This window comes from Diaporthe batatas (assembly GCF_019321695.1).
Source record: "Diaporthe batatas strain CRI 302-4 chromosome Unknown Contig00001, whole genome shotgun sequence".
Lineage (NCBI taxonomy): Eukaryota > Fungi > Ascomycota > Sordariomycetes > Diaporthales > Diaporthaceae > Diaporthe > Diaporthe batatas.
This window is the reverse complement of record NW_025408548.1, coordinates 884880-897929: the sequence shown is the minus strand read 5'-3', so window position 1 is coordinate 897929 and position 13050 is coordinate 884880. Positions and strand designations below refer to the sequence as shown.

At 48.1% G+C, this 13050-nt stretch overlaps 4 protein-coding genes across 4 annotated transcripts; 2 read left to right on the top strand and 2 right to left on the bottom strand.

Annotated features, from left to right (window-relative positions):
* Positions 1-2094: 2094 nt before the first annotated feature.
* On the top strand, positions 2095-3191 carry KVR01_000458 (uncharacterized protein; the record flags this gene model as incomplete). Its single annotated transcript, XM_044782742.1, has 2 exons — positions 2095-2380; positions 2431-3191. 2 exons carry the CDS (start codon positions 2095-2097, stop codon positions 3189-3191), a joined length of 1047 nt encoding a protein of 348 aa, XP_044650407.1.
* A 158-nt stretch (positions 3192-3349) lies between these two features.
* Positions 3350-5313, bottom strand: KVR01_001041 (uncharacterized protein). The gene is made up of 4 exons (XM_044788982.1): positions 5107-5313; positions 4443-5045; positions 3983-4382; positions 3350-3922 (listed from the first exon to the last, which is right to left on the bottom strand). Exons 1-4 carry the CDS (start codon positions 5150-5152, stop codon positions 3439-3441), a joined length of 1533 nt encoding a protein of 510 aa, XP_044650990.1. The 5' UTR covers positions 5153-5313; the 3' UTR covers positions 3350-3438.
* Positions 5314-5795: 482 nt separating this feature from the next.
* Positions 5796-7768, top strand: KVR01_000377 (uncharacterized protein; the record flags this gene model as incomplete). Its single annotated transcript, XM_044794937.1, has 3 exons — positions 5796-6221; positions 6292-6608; positions 6997-7768. 3 exons carry the CDS (start codon positions 5796-5798, stop codon positions 7766-7768), a joined length of 1515 nt encoding a protein of 504 aa, XP_044650326.1.
* A 2167-nt stretch (positions 7769-9935) lies between these two features.
* Positions 9936-10982, bottom strand: KVR01_000126 (uncharacterized protein; the record flags this gene model as incomplete). The annotated part of the gene is made up of 1 exon (XM_044782981.1): positions 9936-10982. The coding sequence occupies one exon, from the start codon at positions 10980-10982 to the stop codon at positions 9936-9938; it is 1047 nt and encodes a 348-aa protein (XP_044650075.1).
* Positions 10983-13050: the final 2068 nt, after the last annotated feature.

The following is a 13050-nucleotide window of genomic DNA, read 5'->3' as shown; positions in this document are numbered from 1 at the left end:
TTCTTATATATAAAATATTTTAAAAAATATTTTAATCTTATTATATAATTATTATATTAACTTATTATAATAAATTACTTTTAATTACCTATATTACTTACTTTAATAAGTAATATTAATAGAAGTAATATACTTTAATTTTATTTACATATAATATAAAATTAAATTATATACTTTATATATTATATTTCTTTAAATATTAAGTTTTAAGTATTTATTATTATATAAAAGTACTATGAATATTATAAAGATATAAAGATTAAAAATAAAACTACTTAGATTCCTAGCTTAAAACTACTATATTAAAACTAATATACTAAAATTAATAATAAAATATATTACACAGCCCATCACCAAGCGGCAGCCAGAAGAGAAAAAGGACAAGGGTCAACCCAGGGAGCTGAGACGAAAGGGAGCCGGTCATCGCAGCCCAACCCACAATCAAGCCCGCCTGGAGGGAAGAGGGCCGGTGACGACTCCTCTGGGGAATCAGCCACCGTGGTCGAGTCGCCAAGATCTGAGTCCCAACACCGCGGCCGTCACCAACCGAAACGGCGCAGGCTCCGTGGCTCAACCCCCGAAGATGACATCCAAGAACCCAAATTCACACCCAGCAGCGTCAGTAGCGCATCAAAGGGGCCCATACCCCGTAGCAAGCCCCAAGCTGTACCCAAATCCCAACGACGGGGCGCAGATTTCGTCGCGCATCCACCCTGCGGAGACGCACCTTCGACACTCAGAGGGAAAGGGGCTGGTAAAGCTGCCCGCGGCCAGGAGGCCAACTTTGAGAGACCGCATGCGGCAGAACCAAGCGGAAAGTCCAAAGCAGGTCCGCGTCCGAAACATCGGGGAAGAAAGGCAAAATCCAAGAAGTCACAGCAAACGGCGAAGCTAGTGAAGAGCTCAAGTGGCCCGGCGACTGGGAATCGTACTGGTGCCGCCAAGCGACAAGGGCAGACAGACCCGTCTGTTGCCGGTGTCAGGAGGAGTGCAAGGATAGCGGCCGCAAAAGCGAAGGCGAAAGTCTAGGCGAAGGAGCACTTCGAGGTACAGCAGGAGTATTCAAGTGAACTGGCATTGTGGCGCGGGTGGGACAGCGCTGAAATGGTGTTTCTGGGCTAATTTATTACACTACAAGTAATATATCGAACACAATTACAATTAATCAACAGCAGGCGCCATCTTTGCTAGCACCCCAAAGAGTTAATGTCATAATGACCGTACGTGGCTGCAAGATGTATACTTACCAAACCCGAAACTGCAGATCAAAAGAGCGGAAGATGAGTGTCAACCTTTGGAGCCCGTGTTGTCTGAATAAAGTTCGCTGAGCTATGACTATAAGCTCAATATGAGAGGCAAGAGTTACGAAGGAGTCCTACCTGCATTGACAACAGCTGGGCGACTCGAAAATCTACTATTTTAGTTTATATTCTAGATCTATTTGTTTTGTATATCTTTCCCTGGCACCTATCGTATTATAACTATTGTTTTCGGCATCGTGTTCTTTCCAAGCGCTGGGTCTTGAGTGCTTACCACCGTATGAAGGCGCCATGTATGTCCTCGGACGTATACGGAATAGAAGCGAAACCACATATCTTTCCCTGGGTAGTCCTTGATCTGTGTATATTGGAGTGCGTCTGCAGTCCCTTGACAAAATGGTAGGCCCTCAAAATCTTGCCTTTTAACAACGAAATAATTTTTTGGCAGAACTCAAACAGAAAAGAAAGCAAAACACACATTTAGCTGTGAAATATAGCCCCAGCCTTGTCCTGACGGACAGCCGCACAGACGAGGCTACTCGAGGTACCTAGGTACATAGCGAGAGTCGCTACTAGAGCAGCGCCACTGACCGACGACCGCCCACGCAAGTACTAAACAAAAAAGACGTGGCACCTGGGGCTAATGGACCACTTATAAGAACGACGGCAAAGACTGTCTACCCTAAATCTTCCACAAAAATCAATCCCCAGAATGCAGCCCGAGCCGAAACCTTGATCCCTCCTCATCGAGTCCACACACACAACTTTCTCTATACTGGAAGAATCGGGATACGCCACCTTCGAACGTCACAAGTCCAGGGATAAGTACTACGAAATGGATAGGACCTCTGATCACGGCTCACTCGGCGTGTGCCGCCAGGATACTCGTGCCCCGTATAGGCAAATCTCGACCGAGTGGATTGAGCATACACAAACACTTGACATTCTTGTTTTCGCCAACACTTATTCCGGCGATGGCGAAACGAATAGTAGCGACTTTCCATCCTGGGTAATCAACTGGGATCTGCCCACATCGCCGATTTGGGCTAGAGCCCTCCCTTGCAGGTTTAAAATCATCCCGTATGACGAACCAAAGCGTTCAGGCCTGTGGAAATGGTTAGGTATGATATTCTCACCGACTGCTTGAAGAAATCGTACTAAGTAGCGACAGATAATCTTTATTTCCACGGCCGGGGCGACCGAGCCAGGTGCCTTGAAAAATATGAAGGGGCAACCCCTGGGACACAGCCGTTGTGGGCTTTTCACAATCACGGCAAGAGCCTTGCCGTCGCCGGTGTCGTCTTGACTCAAATTACTTCTCATTTCACGCCGCCGCAACCCATTCGGGATCTCTTCTCTCTATATTACGACGCAAGTGTCGGTATGAGCAGAGACCAATATATGAGTTCGACAGGTCCTTGCGGAGCGTTCCTGGATAGAGCAAGGGGGGGTCCCGAAGGTCCCGAGTTCTTCCTGTGGCTGCAGCGGAGGCTGGCCGCAGGCAGAGAAAAGCTTGCGGCATCTTGGCGTGAAGACTCATTAGACTCATTCATGTCCAAGATTGCGTTACATGGATTTCCAGACGAAAGTCACGAAAAGGAATGGGGGGTCGATTGGATGTTGGGAGAAAAGGATCTTTGTGCCGCGGCCAGTCAAACAAGGAGAAATTTGCGAAACGAGAGGCTGAGTCTGGTTCTCTGCGAGACCAACTCCGCATGTCCCGGTAGTCTGGCATACGCTGCGAGAGGAGCTCAGAAAGGGGACACGGTGGCTCTGGTTTCTGGGGTGTCATACCCTCTCGTGCTTCGCCCTACTGGCGACAAACGCTCCAGGTTCAGACTGATTGGACCTATCTTCCTGCCGGGGGTGATGGACGGAGAGCTGAAGGATCTGTTGAAGCCGGAAGTGTTTGACGAGATGGTGTTGGTTTAAATGCTTGGCTCTGGCGGGGTGAGCAATTCGACTAATTGCAAGTTCATATGGTATTTTGGTTCAAACGGAACACCAGCTGACCAAAGAAACTGTTCTATTTAGTCATCACCGGGTGTAAGTTGTGAAATCAGAAGAGTCTACTTAAGCAAGTTTTCCCGTTTTTATCGGCTTCTTGAGGTGATATTTCATTGTCAAATGCTCTTCCAAGCCATGGAGAACGCGTTATCAACCCTATGGCCTTCAAGATTCACATGACTAGGACCTGTGTCAGTTCAGGCAAGCAGCTCGTCCACTTCTGACCCGCCTTCCTCTTCCATATCCGTTGAAGTGACTGTACAGCAGCCGGGATATTGCGAAAGCGTGTCCGCTGGTATGTCTCGTTCATGCGGGTAACAAAGAAGTCCCTTTGTTGCGGGTCGTTGGTCTCCGCCCCGGCGATGAAACATACCCAGACGAGGGCGTGGGCGGTCGGCGCGTCGCTGTCGACCTGTGACAAGAGCTGCATCAGGCGCTTGATGGCCAGGTCCTGCTCGTGGTCGGTGGTCGCACGCCCGAGGTAGATGTTGCAGGCCTCTGCGAAGCACTGCCTGATCAGGATCACGTTGCGCCTGTCCTGGCAGTCTGGTGGGAGCTCCTCGCATGACAGCCAGTCCGTGCATCCGTTGAATGTCTGCTGTATGAACCTCACGCCACCCTCTTCTTCAAGGAAAGGCTGTCCCAGCATTGTGAACCTTGCAATCACGTCAGTGCTTCGGACAGACCTGAGAATTGGGGAACTTCTGTGTACTTACATGTGTGTCTGGGCCTTGAGGAATCGAGTCAAGCGTGATTGTTTGTTCCTGATGATATTGTTGCTCGCAAGACACAGCAGCATCTGCACAAGAAAGCTATAGTCTGCGTTGCCTGTGACGGTCTCGCCCACCAGGAGGACAAGGAGAGTTGCCCACGTATGTTCATTGAATACTTGAGACTCGAGTAATGCGTCTTTGCGAAGTCGCGAGATCACCGCCGTGCGTCCCTTGTCGGCCGCCAGCTCGAGTGCCGGGTTTCCTTGGCTGAGATGTTGGGCGGCCACAACTGATATCGCCCTGCAGAGCACTTCATCTTGAAGTGCCATCGGCAGGATGAATTCCCTATATCCGTTTGATACTTTGTCGAGGATGACCATGACGGGCGCGACTGCCTCTGAGACTGCTAACACGTCAGCCCGGGTGCCACGGTCCAATTTCTTGTGGGACTGGTGTTGCTTACAGTGATGAAATAGTCCCCTTGTTTCTGAGGGCAGAGGTGCAATCCAAGGCATGATGGTATGGAACTGGCTCATGTAGTGATTTGGCTGTTCGTGGACTATGGCTGGGAAACTTGCGTCTATCTCCTCATCACCAGTTTCGGCCTCGGTTGGTGGGATGTACTGTGCTCGATAGTCGCCTTCAGCCCCACCCGACCCATCCGCTGGCGGTATAACGGGACAGTCTGCTAATGGAGGGTCTGAGGGTAGACATTGTATCGCTGCAGGCTGGTCTACCACTGCTCGTTGCGGGTACGGCGCGGGTCTCGGTCGTCTTTTGGTCGTACGAACCTTCCGTGTCTGTGTAGTTCGAGGTGGATCGTGGGGGTGCCATTGAAGCTCAGGGAATGTCACCACAGTCGGCAATTGGCAGTGAGTCTCGCCATGTTGGCTAATGATATCAGGGACTGGGACCGTGCAGTTCTTGAGTCGACCGCGCCGGGCAACCCCCTCGTTGAAGCGGATCCTAGCGAGTCCAGAACAATCAAGTCCCTTCTTTATGCACTTGCCACACGAGGGTTCAGCCCTATCACAGGTGATCCTTCGCTTAGAGCATTGGAAGCAGCCTATGCGCTACCATCAGCGATACCCACCCGATGATTTGTGGAGCGTTCCATGGGATGTTACCTCGTTCCTTTGCGGCCTGGCGCTCCGTGGGAACAGACGCGGGCATGACTGGTCCCGAGCACTCGAGGCCCACTCTGATACGTGAGCCCAATCGTGATGAACCAGGCGTGAGAGAGTATACAAGATAGCAGTGCACCGGCAAGATTCGTGGGCCGGGCTGCAGCTCTTCCAAAAGTGGTTGCAAGTGGGAGAAATCCAGGAGCCAAGTACTCAGTGCCGGCGGAGCTGAGGACTGGAGGTTAACCTTGGTCGTCCCCACAAACCGAGACCAAGACCCGGTCAGATCCGGGATCTCGGTGCCCACGTAGCGCCTATTGGCTGATCTAGAATATTAGCGGGGCGTTTTCTCTCGATAATGCCCCCTTTGGGACGAGTCGTCTTGTTAGTGGCGCCCCAAAGAGCCGCGAATGAAAGCATCGTGGAAGACGGCCTCTCTGAATAATTCTGCAAAATTCGCTTCCCATGCTTGGCATGCCTGACTATATATAATCGGAGTTAGCAAGCCACTTGGGCAGAAAGTCCAACCCATTCTGGCCACGAACTTGAATAACAGAAGACAATATATTGCCTCTGTGGATTACATTTCATACTACAATTGCAGGGCTGTCTCGTATGCTTCTCCAACATTCAAATTTGTGATTTTTTTCTTCAGATTATTCCTTGGAGTTTGGTACCGCTGCACTTCGAAGATGACCTCCCGCGATGGCTACTGCTGGACCAAGGCCTCCGGTTTGAAACAGGGCGTCCCATCAATCGGCGTCATCTCGCCTCCTACGAACGTGACGTCCGTCGAAACAAAATACGACGTTATTGTGATAGGCGCAGGGTACTGCGGTCTTACCGCCGCTCGGAATGCTGCTATCGAAGGCCTGAATGTGCTCCTCTTGGAGGGCAGAGACCGCATTGGAGGACGGTCATGGTCGTCTAACATCGGCGAATACCCGTTCGAGATGGGAGGCACTTGGGTGCATTGGGGCCAGGCAAATGTCTGGAGAGAGATTGCTCGGTACCAGATGACCGACGACCTGGTAAACTCATTTGACTTTTCCAGAGGGGTCAACCACTTCGAGTTCAACACCGCACAGGGCAGTGTTACCATGAATCATGATCAAGAGGTATGAGCGTCTTCAATTGGTGTTATTTGTCCCGAATATGAAATTGCTGCTAATGATTGCGTGTATGAAGGATGAGCTCATGGCATCAGCGCTGGCCAAATTCTTCAATGTCGATGGATCATACGGCCGCAAGGTCATGCCTCTTCCGCATAATACCTTCAAGACCCAGGAAGCTCGAGATATGGACAGGCTCTCCGCATTAGACAGGATCAAGCAGATTTCCGCCTCGCTCACGCCCGACGAGCGAGCTGCTCTGGAGTCTTTCATACTGCTCTGCAGCGGCGGCACCCTGGAGACGATGAGCTTCCACGAGATGATGCACTGGTGGGCTATGAGTGGCTACACTTATCAAGGTTTCCTTGATTACCTGATTACATGGAAATTCAGGTAAGCTTTCAATTCTCTCAAGATTCTGCCCGGGTGCTGCTTTCGTCTTCGACTGGGAACGTGGCTCCCTACTGGAGCACTGCCGTCGTGTGCGCCACTGGCAGTGGATGGAATTGAAGGGAATTCGAGCTGAACTGGGCAAATAATTTCGGTTTAATACTTCATTAGTTGTGTAGTGGGAGCGGATGTGACTTTGGATCTAAGGAGCTATCCTCAAGTGCTTGCCGACAGGAAACGGTTGTTGGGTGAGGATGGCTCTGCTGATATGAAAAGCCAGGCCTGGATTCAAATCCTGGAGCTCCTCATCTTTTGAACCCCTAATTTTGCCCTCAGCCCCTTATCCGGTTCCCCACATTCTCGTTTGATCTAGGTGCTAACTTCGTATCAGAGGTGGGCAGTCAAGCTTCGCCATCAGGTTCTTTAAAGAGGCCCTCGCTACCAAGCGTTTGTCCTACGCTTTCAACAGCCCCATCCAGGGTGTCAAGGATGATGGAGGACTCGTTACTGTGACAACAGGAGAAGGGAGACAATACCGCGCATCCCGCTTGATCTCAACCGTGCCCCTTAACGTCCTCGGTTCCGTGTCTTTCGACCCGCCTCTGCCAAGTGGAAAGCAGTCTGCAATCAGCATCGGCCATGTCAACCAATGCGTCAAAGTCCACGCCGAGGTCCCAAATAAAGATCTTCGATCATGGACCGGGGTCACGTATCCCCACAACAAGCTCTCCTACGCTATCGGAGACGGCACAACGCCGGCTGGGAACACACATATTGTTGCCTTCGGTGGGCAGTTCAACCACATGGACGCAGACGAAAATGTGGATGAGACACTGAGGGCGGTCAAGGGCCTGTTCGCACCTGCGAACAACAACGGCATGTCACCCGAGGTCGAGCGACTGGTCTTCCACAATTGGTCTAAGGATGAATTCGCCAAAGGGGCGTGGTTCTTCTCACCGCCGGAGCTTCTGGTGAACCATCTGGATGACATGAGAGCTCGTCACGGCAACATATTGTTCGCAAACTCGGACTGGGCTCTGGGGTGGCGGAGCTTCATCGACGGGGCCATTGAGGAGGGCTGCAGGGCTGCATTCGAAGTCAGGAATGAGCTGCAAACACAACGGAGTGAAGACTCCCCAGCCAGTGATCGGGCTCGATTGTGAGGGACGAGTGACAATGCTAACGGCAACAGAAGAAACAACAATAAGCCATCCGCTATTGTGCGACCTTAGTAGCTGAGCCTTTGATACATGACCAGCCGTGTCAGGATTTTCTTTGATGGGAGAATGGGACCCGCTGCACATATACAACGTCTTGGTTACCGCCGTCTTTCCTTGTCCTAATATGTCCCTGGGCCCGTGAAATCCTTACTACTTAAAGGCGTTCCTACCCGGCACGTGAAAAACAAAGCCTCTCTTTACACTGCAACGGAAAATCCTGTCACGAAACAACTTGACGGATCACCCTCACTTCCAGTCAGACGGCATATCCTGGTTTGATACTTGCTGCAGTTACTGTGAGACCTTTCGAAACAGTTCTTTGCAACGATGGCTCCTCTTTGCAACACCACCGAGTCTTGCGCTCATGCTCTGGACGTAGCTCAGGAGCAGCTGGAGAACTTTCAGCGGCTGAGCTACATACTCGCTTCACTCTTTGGTATCATGTTTGTACTCTTCCTCTGTAGTCCGCTAATCTTCAACTTCCGAAAGAGACGAGGCGACGTTACCAGGAGCGCCTCGTCTCCGCAGGAAAATGAAGGCATTCAGATGCGAGATCTGGAGAACCGTGATGATACCTTGTCTGAATTCGTCATTGGCTCGGATGATGAGGAGGACGACCCGCCAAACACGATCCAGGCCAGCAACTCCACGTTGCCCGACCCGGGCCGGTTCCGACAGGTGGACGTGGATGGTGAAAACTTCCACGTCGCTAGGTCGGATGAAAACGTCACCCGCCTGCAAGAGACAGGCGTCTTCCGAGGGGCTGGCGACGAGCGGGAGCTGGCCCAGCACAGCGTCAACGAGGCGCAGCCCACGTCGTTGTCGTCGTCGTCGTCTCCTAGCCCTGCCGGGCCTGGTCGCTCTCACAGCGCTGAAAATGAGGGGAGGCGTCGAGACTCCACGGACTCCACGGTTGGGACAGCTGCGTGAGTTTAGTATCATCTCTTTCATATATGATGTGAGCTGCAAGCTAACTCGAAGTTTTCACCAGTCGCGCGCAGGGAATTGGCAGACTTAGGTATCCTTGTGATACGAGTTCGAGCTATTCTTTCCTAAGTTATTATTTTGCATCTGATCGGTCCATGGTAAAAAGGTTGCCGGGACACAGATTGCAATCTCCAATACATAGTGGTTTTCATTGAGATTAGGTGCACACCTGGGCATGTGAGTATCATGGATTCAATATTTGTGAGTTTTACATTCGTGACATTCAAGGGGCTCCATGATTTGATTCAAGAATGTGGCCACTTCAAGGGCAGGTTATGATTTTGGGAAAGTTCAGCCACAGCATGAAGGTTTGTTGTCCGGTCCACGAGAGTCTTGTGCAGTGAACCGTAAGGTTTCGACCATTGCCCATCGTAGCCTCCAGCGTTTGCCTTTTAGTGGTTCACAGTGTGTGAAAAGAATTGCAATCGGTCTAAGATGCGTGCAACGGCGTGACTAATATTCAAAATCGCAAATGTATACCTGGGCGGGGGGGGGGGTCGCAACCCTACCTACTTGGTAATTATTGTAAACCTTGGAAAAATTATCGCAATATGATCAATTGTCGCTAACATCCGATCCAAGTATAATGATAACATATTATTATTTGCTGTGTGGGACATCATAGGATGCAAAGATTGTGAAATTATTACATTCTTGATATCCTGTCACATAATATCAGCCCTTTGATAGATTTCACTCATGACAGCTTTTTGGTATCCTATTGCCAATCATTTATTACTAGTTTGGAAGTTGCATCAAAATCACACGACGGTTTACAACAATGGAAATTCATGGCTGGGTTATAAATAAATAGAAACATTTTCCTCCCGAGTTCTATCAACTTTATACACATGTAGGCTCTTTCTTGGGTCTCTTGGAGTCATGTCGTTGATAGAGTTCGATCGGCTCATAGGTTTGGCATGGGAACATGGCTAAATTGCACTGGCAAAGAAAGAATACCAAGACAACTTTGAATTACGATACATATAAAAGTTTCATCACTTACCTCTTTGTACTTACCCTTGAGTCATGGATGGAAATAGACCCTCTCTGGTCCAGATATCATAAACTGACCTACCCTACTAGCAGAGGAAAGGCTGCTGCGCAACCACCCCAACATCACCTAGGATTCATTGCCCACCTTATGGACCAGTTCAACCGGGAAATCGTCCTTGTCAAATCGGATTGCGTCCTCCCTTCGCATTTCGGGTATGTAACTGCCTTGAAGGACCGAACCCTTGACTTTGAGCCAGGTAGTATCACGGATGACGGTGTCCGGTTGAAAACACATGAAGCGGTCACTTTGTCTCTGGCCAATGATGATAATGATGGGTGAGCGGGTGTATAGGATAGCTGCATCGTGACCATACAAATCACCATCGGCCGCAAAAGAGTTCCGAATAGTCTGGTACTCCGTTTCGAAGAAGCCTCCCATAGAAAAGTAATGGTATGCCAGATTCGTCGGTTGCCAGATGTCAGTTACCGAACCATACGGCAGGCGATGCTTCCTGGGAAGGTTGATCAACCCAGGTCGGATGCTGCGACAGGCACTGAGATCAGTGATCATGAACTCGAGGTCCGGCCGTCCCGCAACGCAGCACAGCAGCCTGAGACTCGCGAACAACCTGCCTTCGTCAGGGCTACACGGGACCCCAACCTGGATCCAGCCCCCGCTGATGTTGGTCTCATCGGCTCGGAACATCGATACGAACAGGATCCCACAGCTGGCCCCGGGGACGAAGTCGGCGGGGTGCTTGTCCTCGAGCTCCGCGTCGTAGGGCCCGCTGTTCGAGCAGACGGCCACGTAGGAGCCCGACGGGATGCCGGCGATCGCCTTGCGGAAGGACCTCGCGACGTGGTCCCAGAGCACCGCCCGGCGGATGGCGTCGCGGCCGCTCGGGCGGGGCGGGTTGAGCGTGCGCTCGATGACGGCGTCTGCCAGGTTGTGGAGGCCCGTGAACCGAGGCTCTCTCCGGCCTGGGTGGAACTCGTCGCTGCGATACATCGAGTCCGGAGTTAGCATGCTGAAGCCGTCAGAGGCGATCTCTGTCTTGACGACTGGCTTACCCGGAGACGCCGCTGCTACCGTGCGAGCCCGCTGCCCGAATGTGCCGCCTGGGTACAACCTCGGTGTTGTGTCAACTGTGAGCTTCTGTGAAGGAGATGGCATCTTGAAAAGAAATGTTGGGCTCGGGGTTGGAACAAGCAGTGACGGATCGAAAGGTCTACCAAGAGTATCAGATGGGCTTAAGTGCGCACAATCTGCCCAGTTGTCGAGGATAAGACTTCTGAACAGCGTGCGACATCCGGACGTTACAATATGATGGTTTTGTATGCGAATACAAATTTCGTATCAAAGACTGCATTTGAAGTCTTCTTAGTACCTAGGCACAAAGCAAATTGTACTCCGTGACTTAGAGACCGGCTAAATTTGCACAGATGGCGGCAGACAAGCCTTTGTACACAGCTGCCGTGTTACTATTGTCACTAAGACAAAGCCTTGTTGATGACATCGAATCTATCCCTCGCATAGCTCTGGTGATGTTGCCTCACATTGCGACCAGACGAAAGTGCTTTCCATCCGCTAAAGAGGTTTGAGTTGGGCCTGAGGCTATTGTCCCTTTCTAACCTCGTAACACATCCAGAACTATTAGTCCGCTCACTGTCGTCCATACAATGCCCATGGATTGTGCCAATGATGATGCGTAGATGCATGCATTGTGATTGTGTCCAAGGACGCATTAGAAGAGTGGGTCGCGAATATGTGTCAAGAGGCACGTCCAGAGCCCATAACATATTCCCAGTGGTCTCAAAACAATAACCCCGGGCCGTTTATGGATAGAGGCCCCACAGGAGTCAAATCAATTTTGCCAAGGTTTATTGTTACCTAGGTAGCCAGCACATCAGTGCAAATCTAACACAGCCTTGCCCTTGGTGGGATTTTTCAAAACAGTGATATATCAAGCTCCTTAAATTGCAGGTGTCAGTCCTCTCGGCTTGCTCCGGGTATCCTCGCGGATGCCCGAGAGCCCCTGTCGGCAAGTTTGTTTGGTTGACTCCGTTAGTGCGCACGGCATCCATGGCGACGGAGGTTGGCCTCCGTTGATCTCGATAGGAACATGACCACATCGAGACCCCTTGTCGGCGTGCCAGAACGAGCGTTTCCGTGCTCCTCCGCAGTATGTCACGTTTATCAATAAGAATATGGATTACTTACGTGGCTTGAAAAAAAATAACCAAGAGTCTTGAAGCAGAGAAATGTTAACAAGGCCAGACGATCACCAAATCCAATGGGAGGTGAGCCGCAAGGGATTTTTTGTGCAGTGGTGATCACGTAAGATGGAATTACAGCAGCATATAAATTGTGTTCAAGCTTTGTTTCATAGTCTCACCCCTGTAAGCCGCTATCTTGGAAAAACGAGAGTTGCCCCCCCCCTAGTTAAATACCCCCTATTCCTTAGTTAAACTAAAACTTTACGAATAAAGCGGAAACTTTAATATTCTTATTAAAATACTATATTTAATACCACCTATACCCTAAAAAAGAAAAAAAAAAGATTAATAATAATAAACTATTATCTATTAAATTATAAACTTTAATAATTAAAGTTTTATTTATACTTTAATTTATTTTTATTAAATAAATAATTATAAATTAAGTTTTATATTAATTATATTATAATTAAAAGATATTATTAAAAAATTACTATTATTTATATAGTTACTTTAAATATATTATTATTATTATTATTAAATATAATTAAATTAAAGTAATAAACTTTAACGATTTATTAACCTATTTTTTATAATAAATTTATAAAGCTTAATTAATATATTAATTATATAAATTAAAAGTTAAAAATTTTTATTTAATAAATTAGATTTATATTTTAATAAAATATAATACTTTTTATTAAATAATTATAAATTAATATTATTATAAAATAATAAATAATACTTTTAAAGCTTATATATAAAGTAATAAATAAATATATATATTAATCTATTAATATAATAAAAGTTTTATAACTATTATTTTAATAAATATATTAATTAAATTATATAATAAAATATTTATTTTTATTAATAAGTTTAGTTTTAATAAATAGAATAATATAAAAAATAGATTAAATATTTATTAAGTATACTTTATAAATTAAAAGTTTTTAAATAAAAACTTACCTTTATATTTTTATAATTATATTAAATAGCTTATTTATTATTATAATATATAAAGG

What these genes read in the sequence shown, in the direction of transcription:
- KVR01_001041 (XM_044788982.1), bottom strand. Translation starts at nt 5,152, where the DNA reads ATGCCCGCGTCTGTTCCCACGGAGCGCCAGGCCGCAAAGGAACGAG. An exon ending in AAGGGGACTATTTCATCACT is followed by an intron (nt 4,383 to 4,442) that starts GTAAGCAACACC and finishes ACGTGTTAGCAG; the next exon opens with TCTCAGAGGCAGTCGCGCCC. An exon ending in CTCAAGGCCCAGACACACAT is followed by an intron (nt 3,923 to 3,982) that starts GTAAGTACACAG and finishes CGTGATTGCAAG; the next exon opens with GTTCACAATGCTGGGACAGC.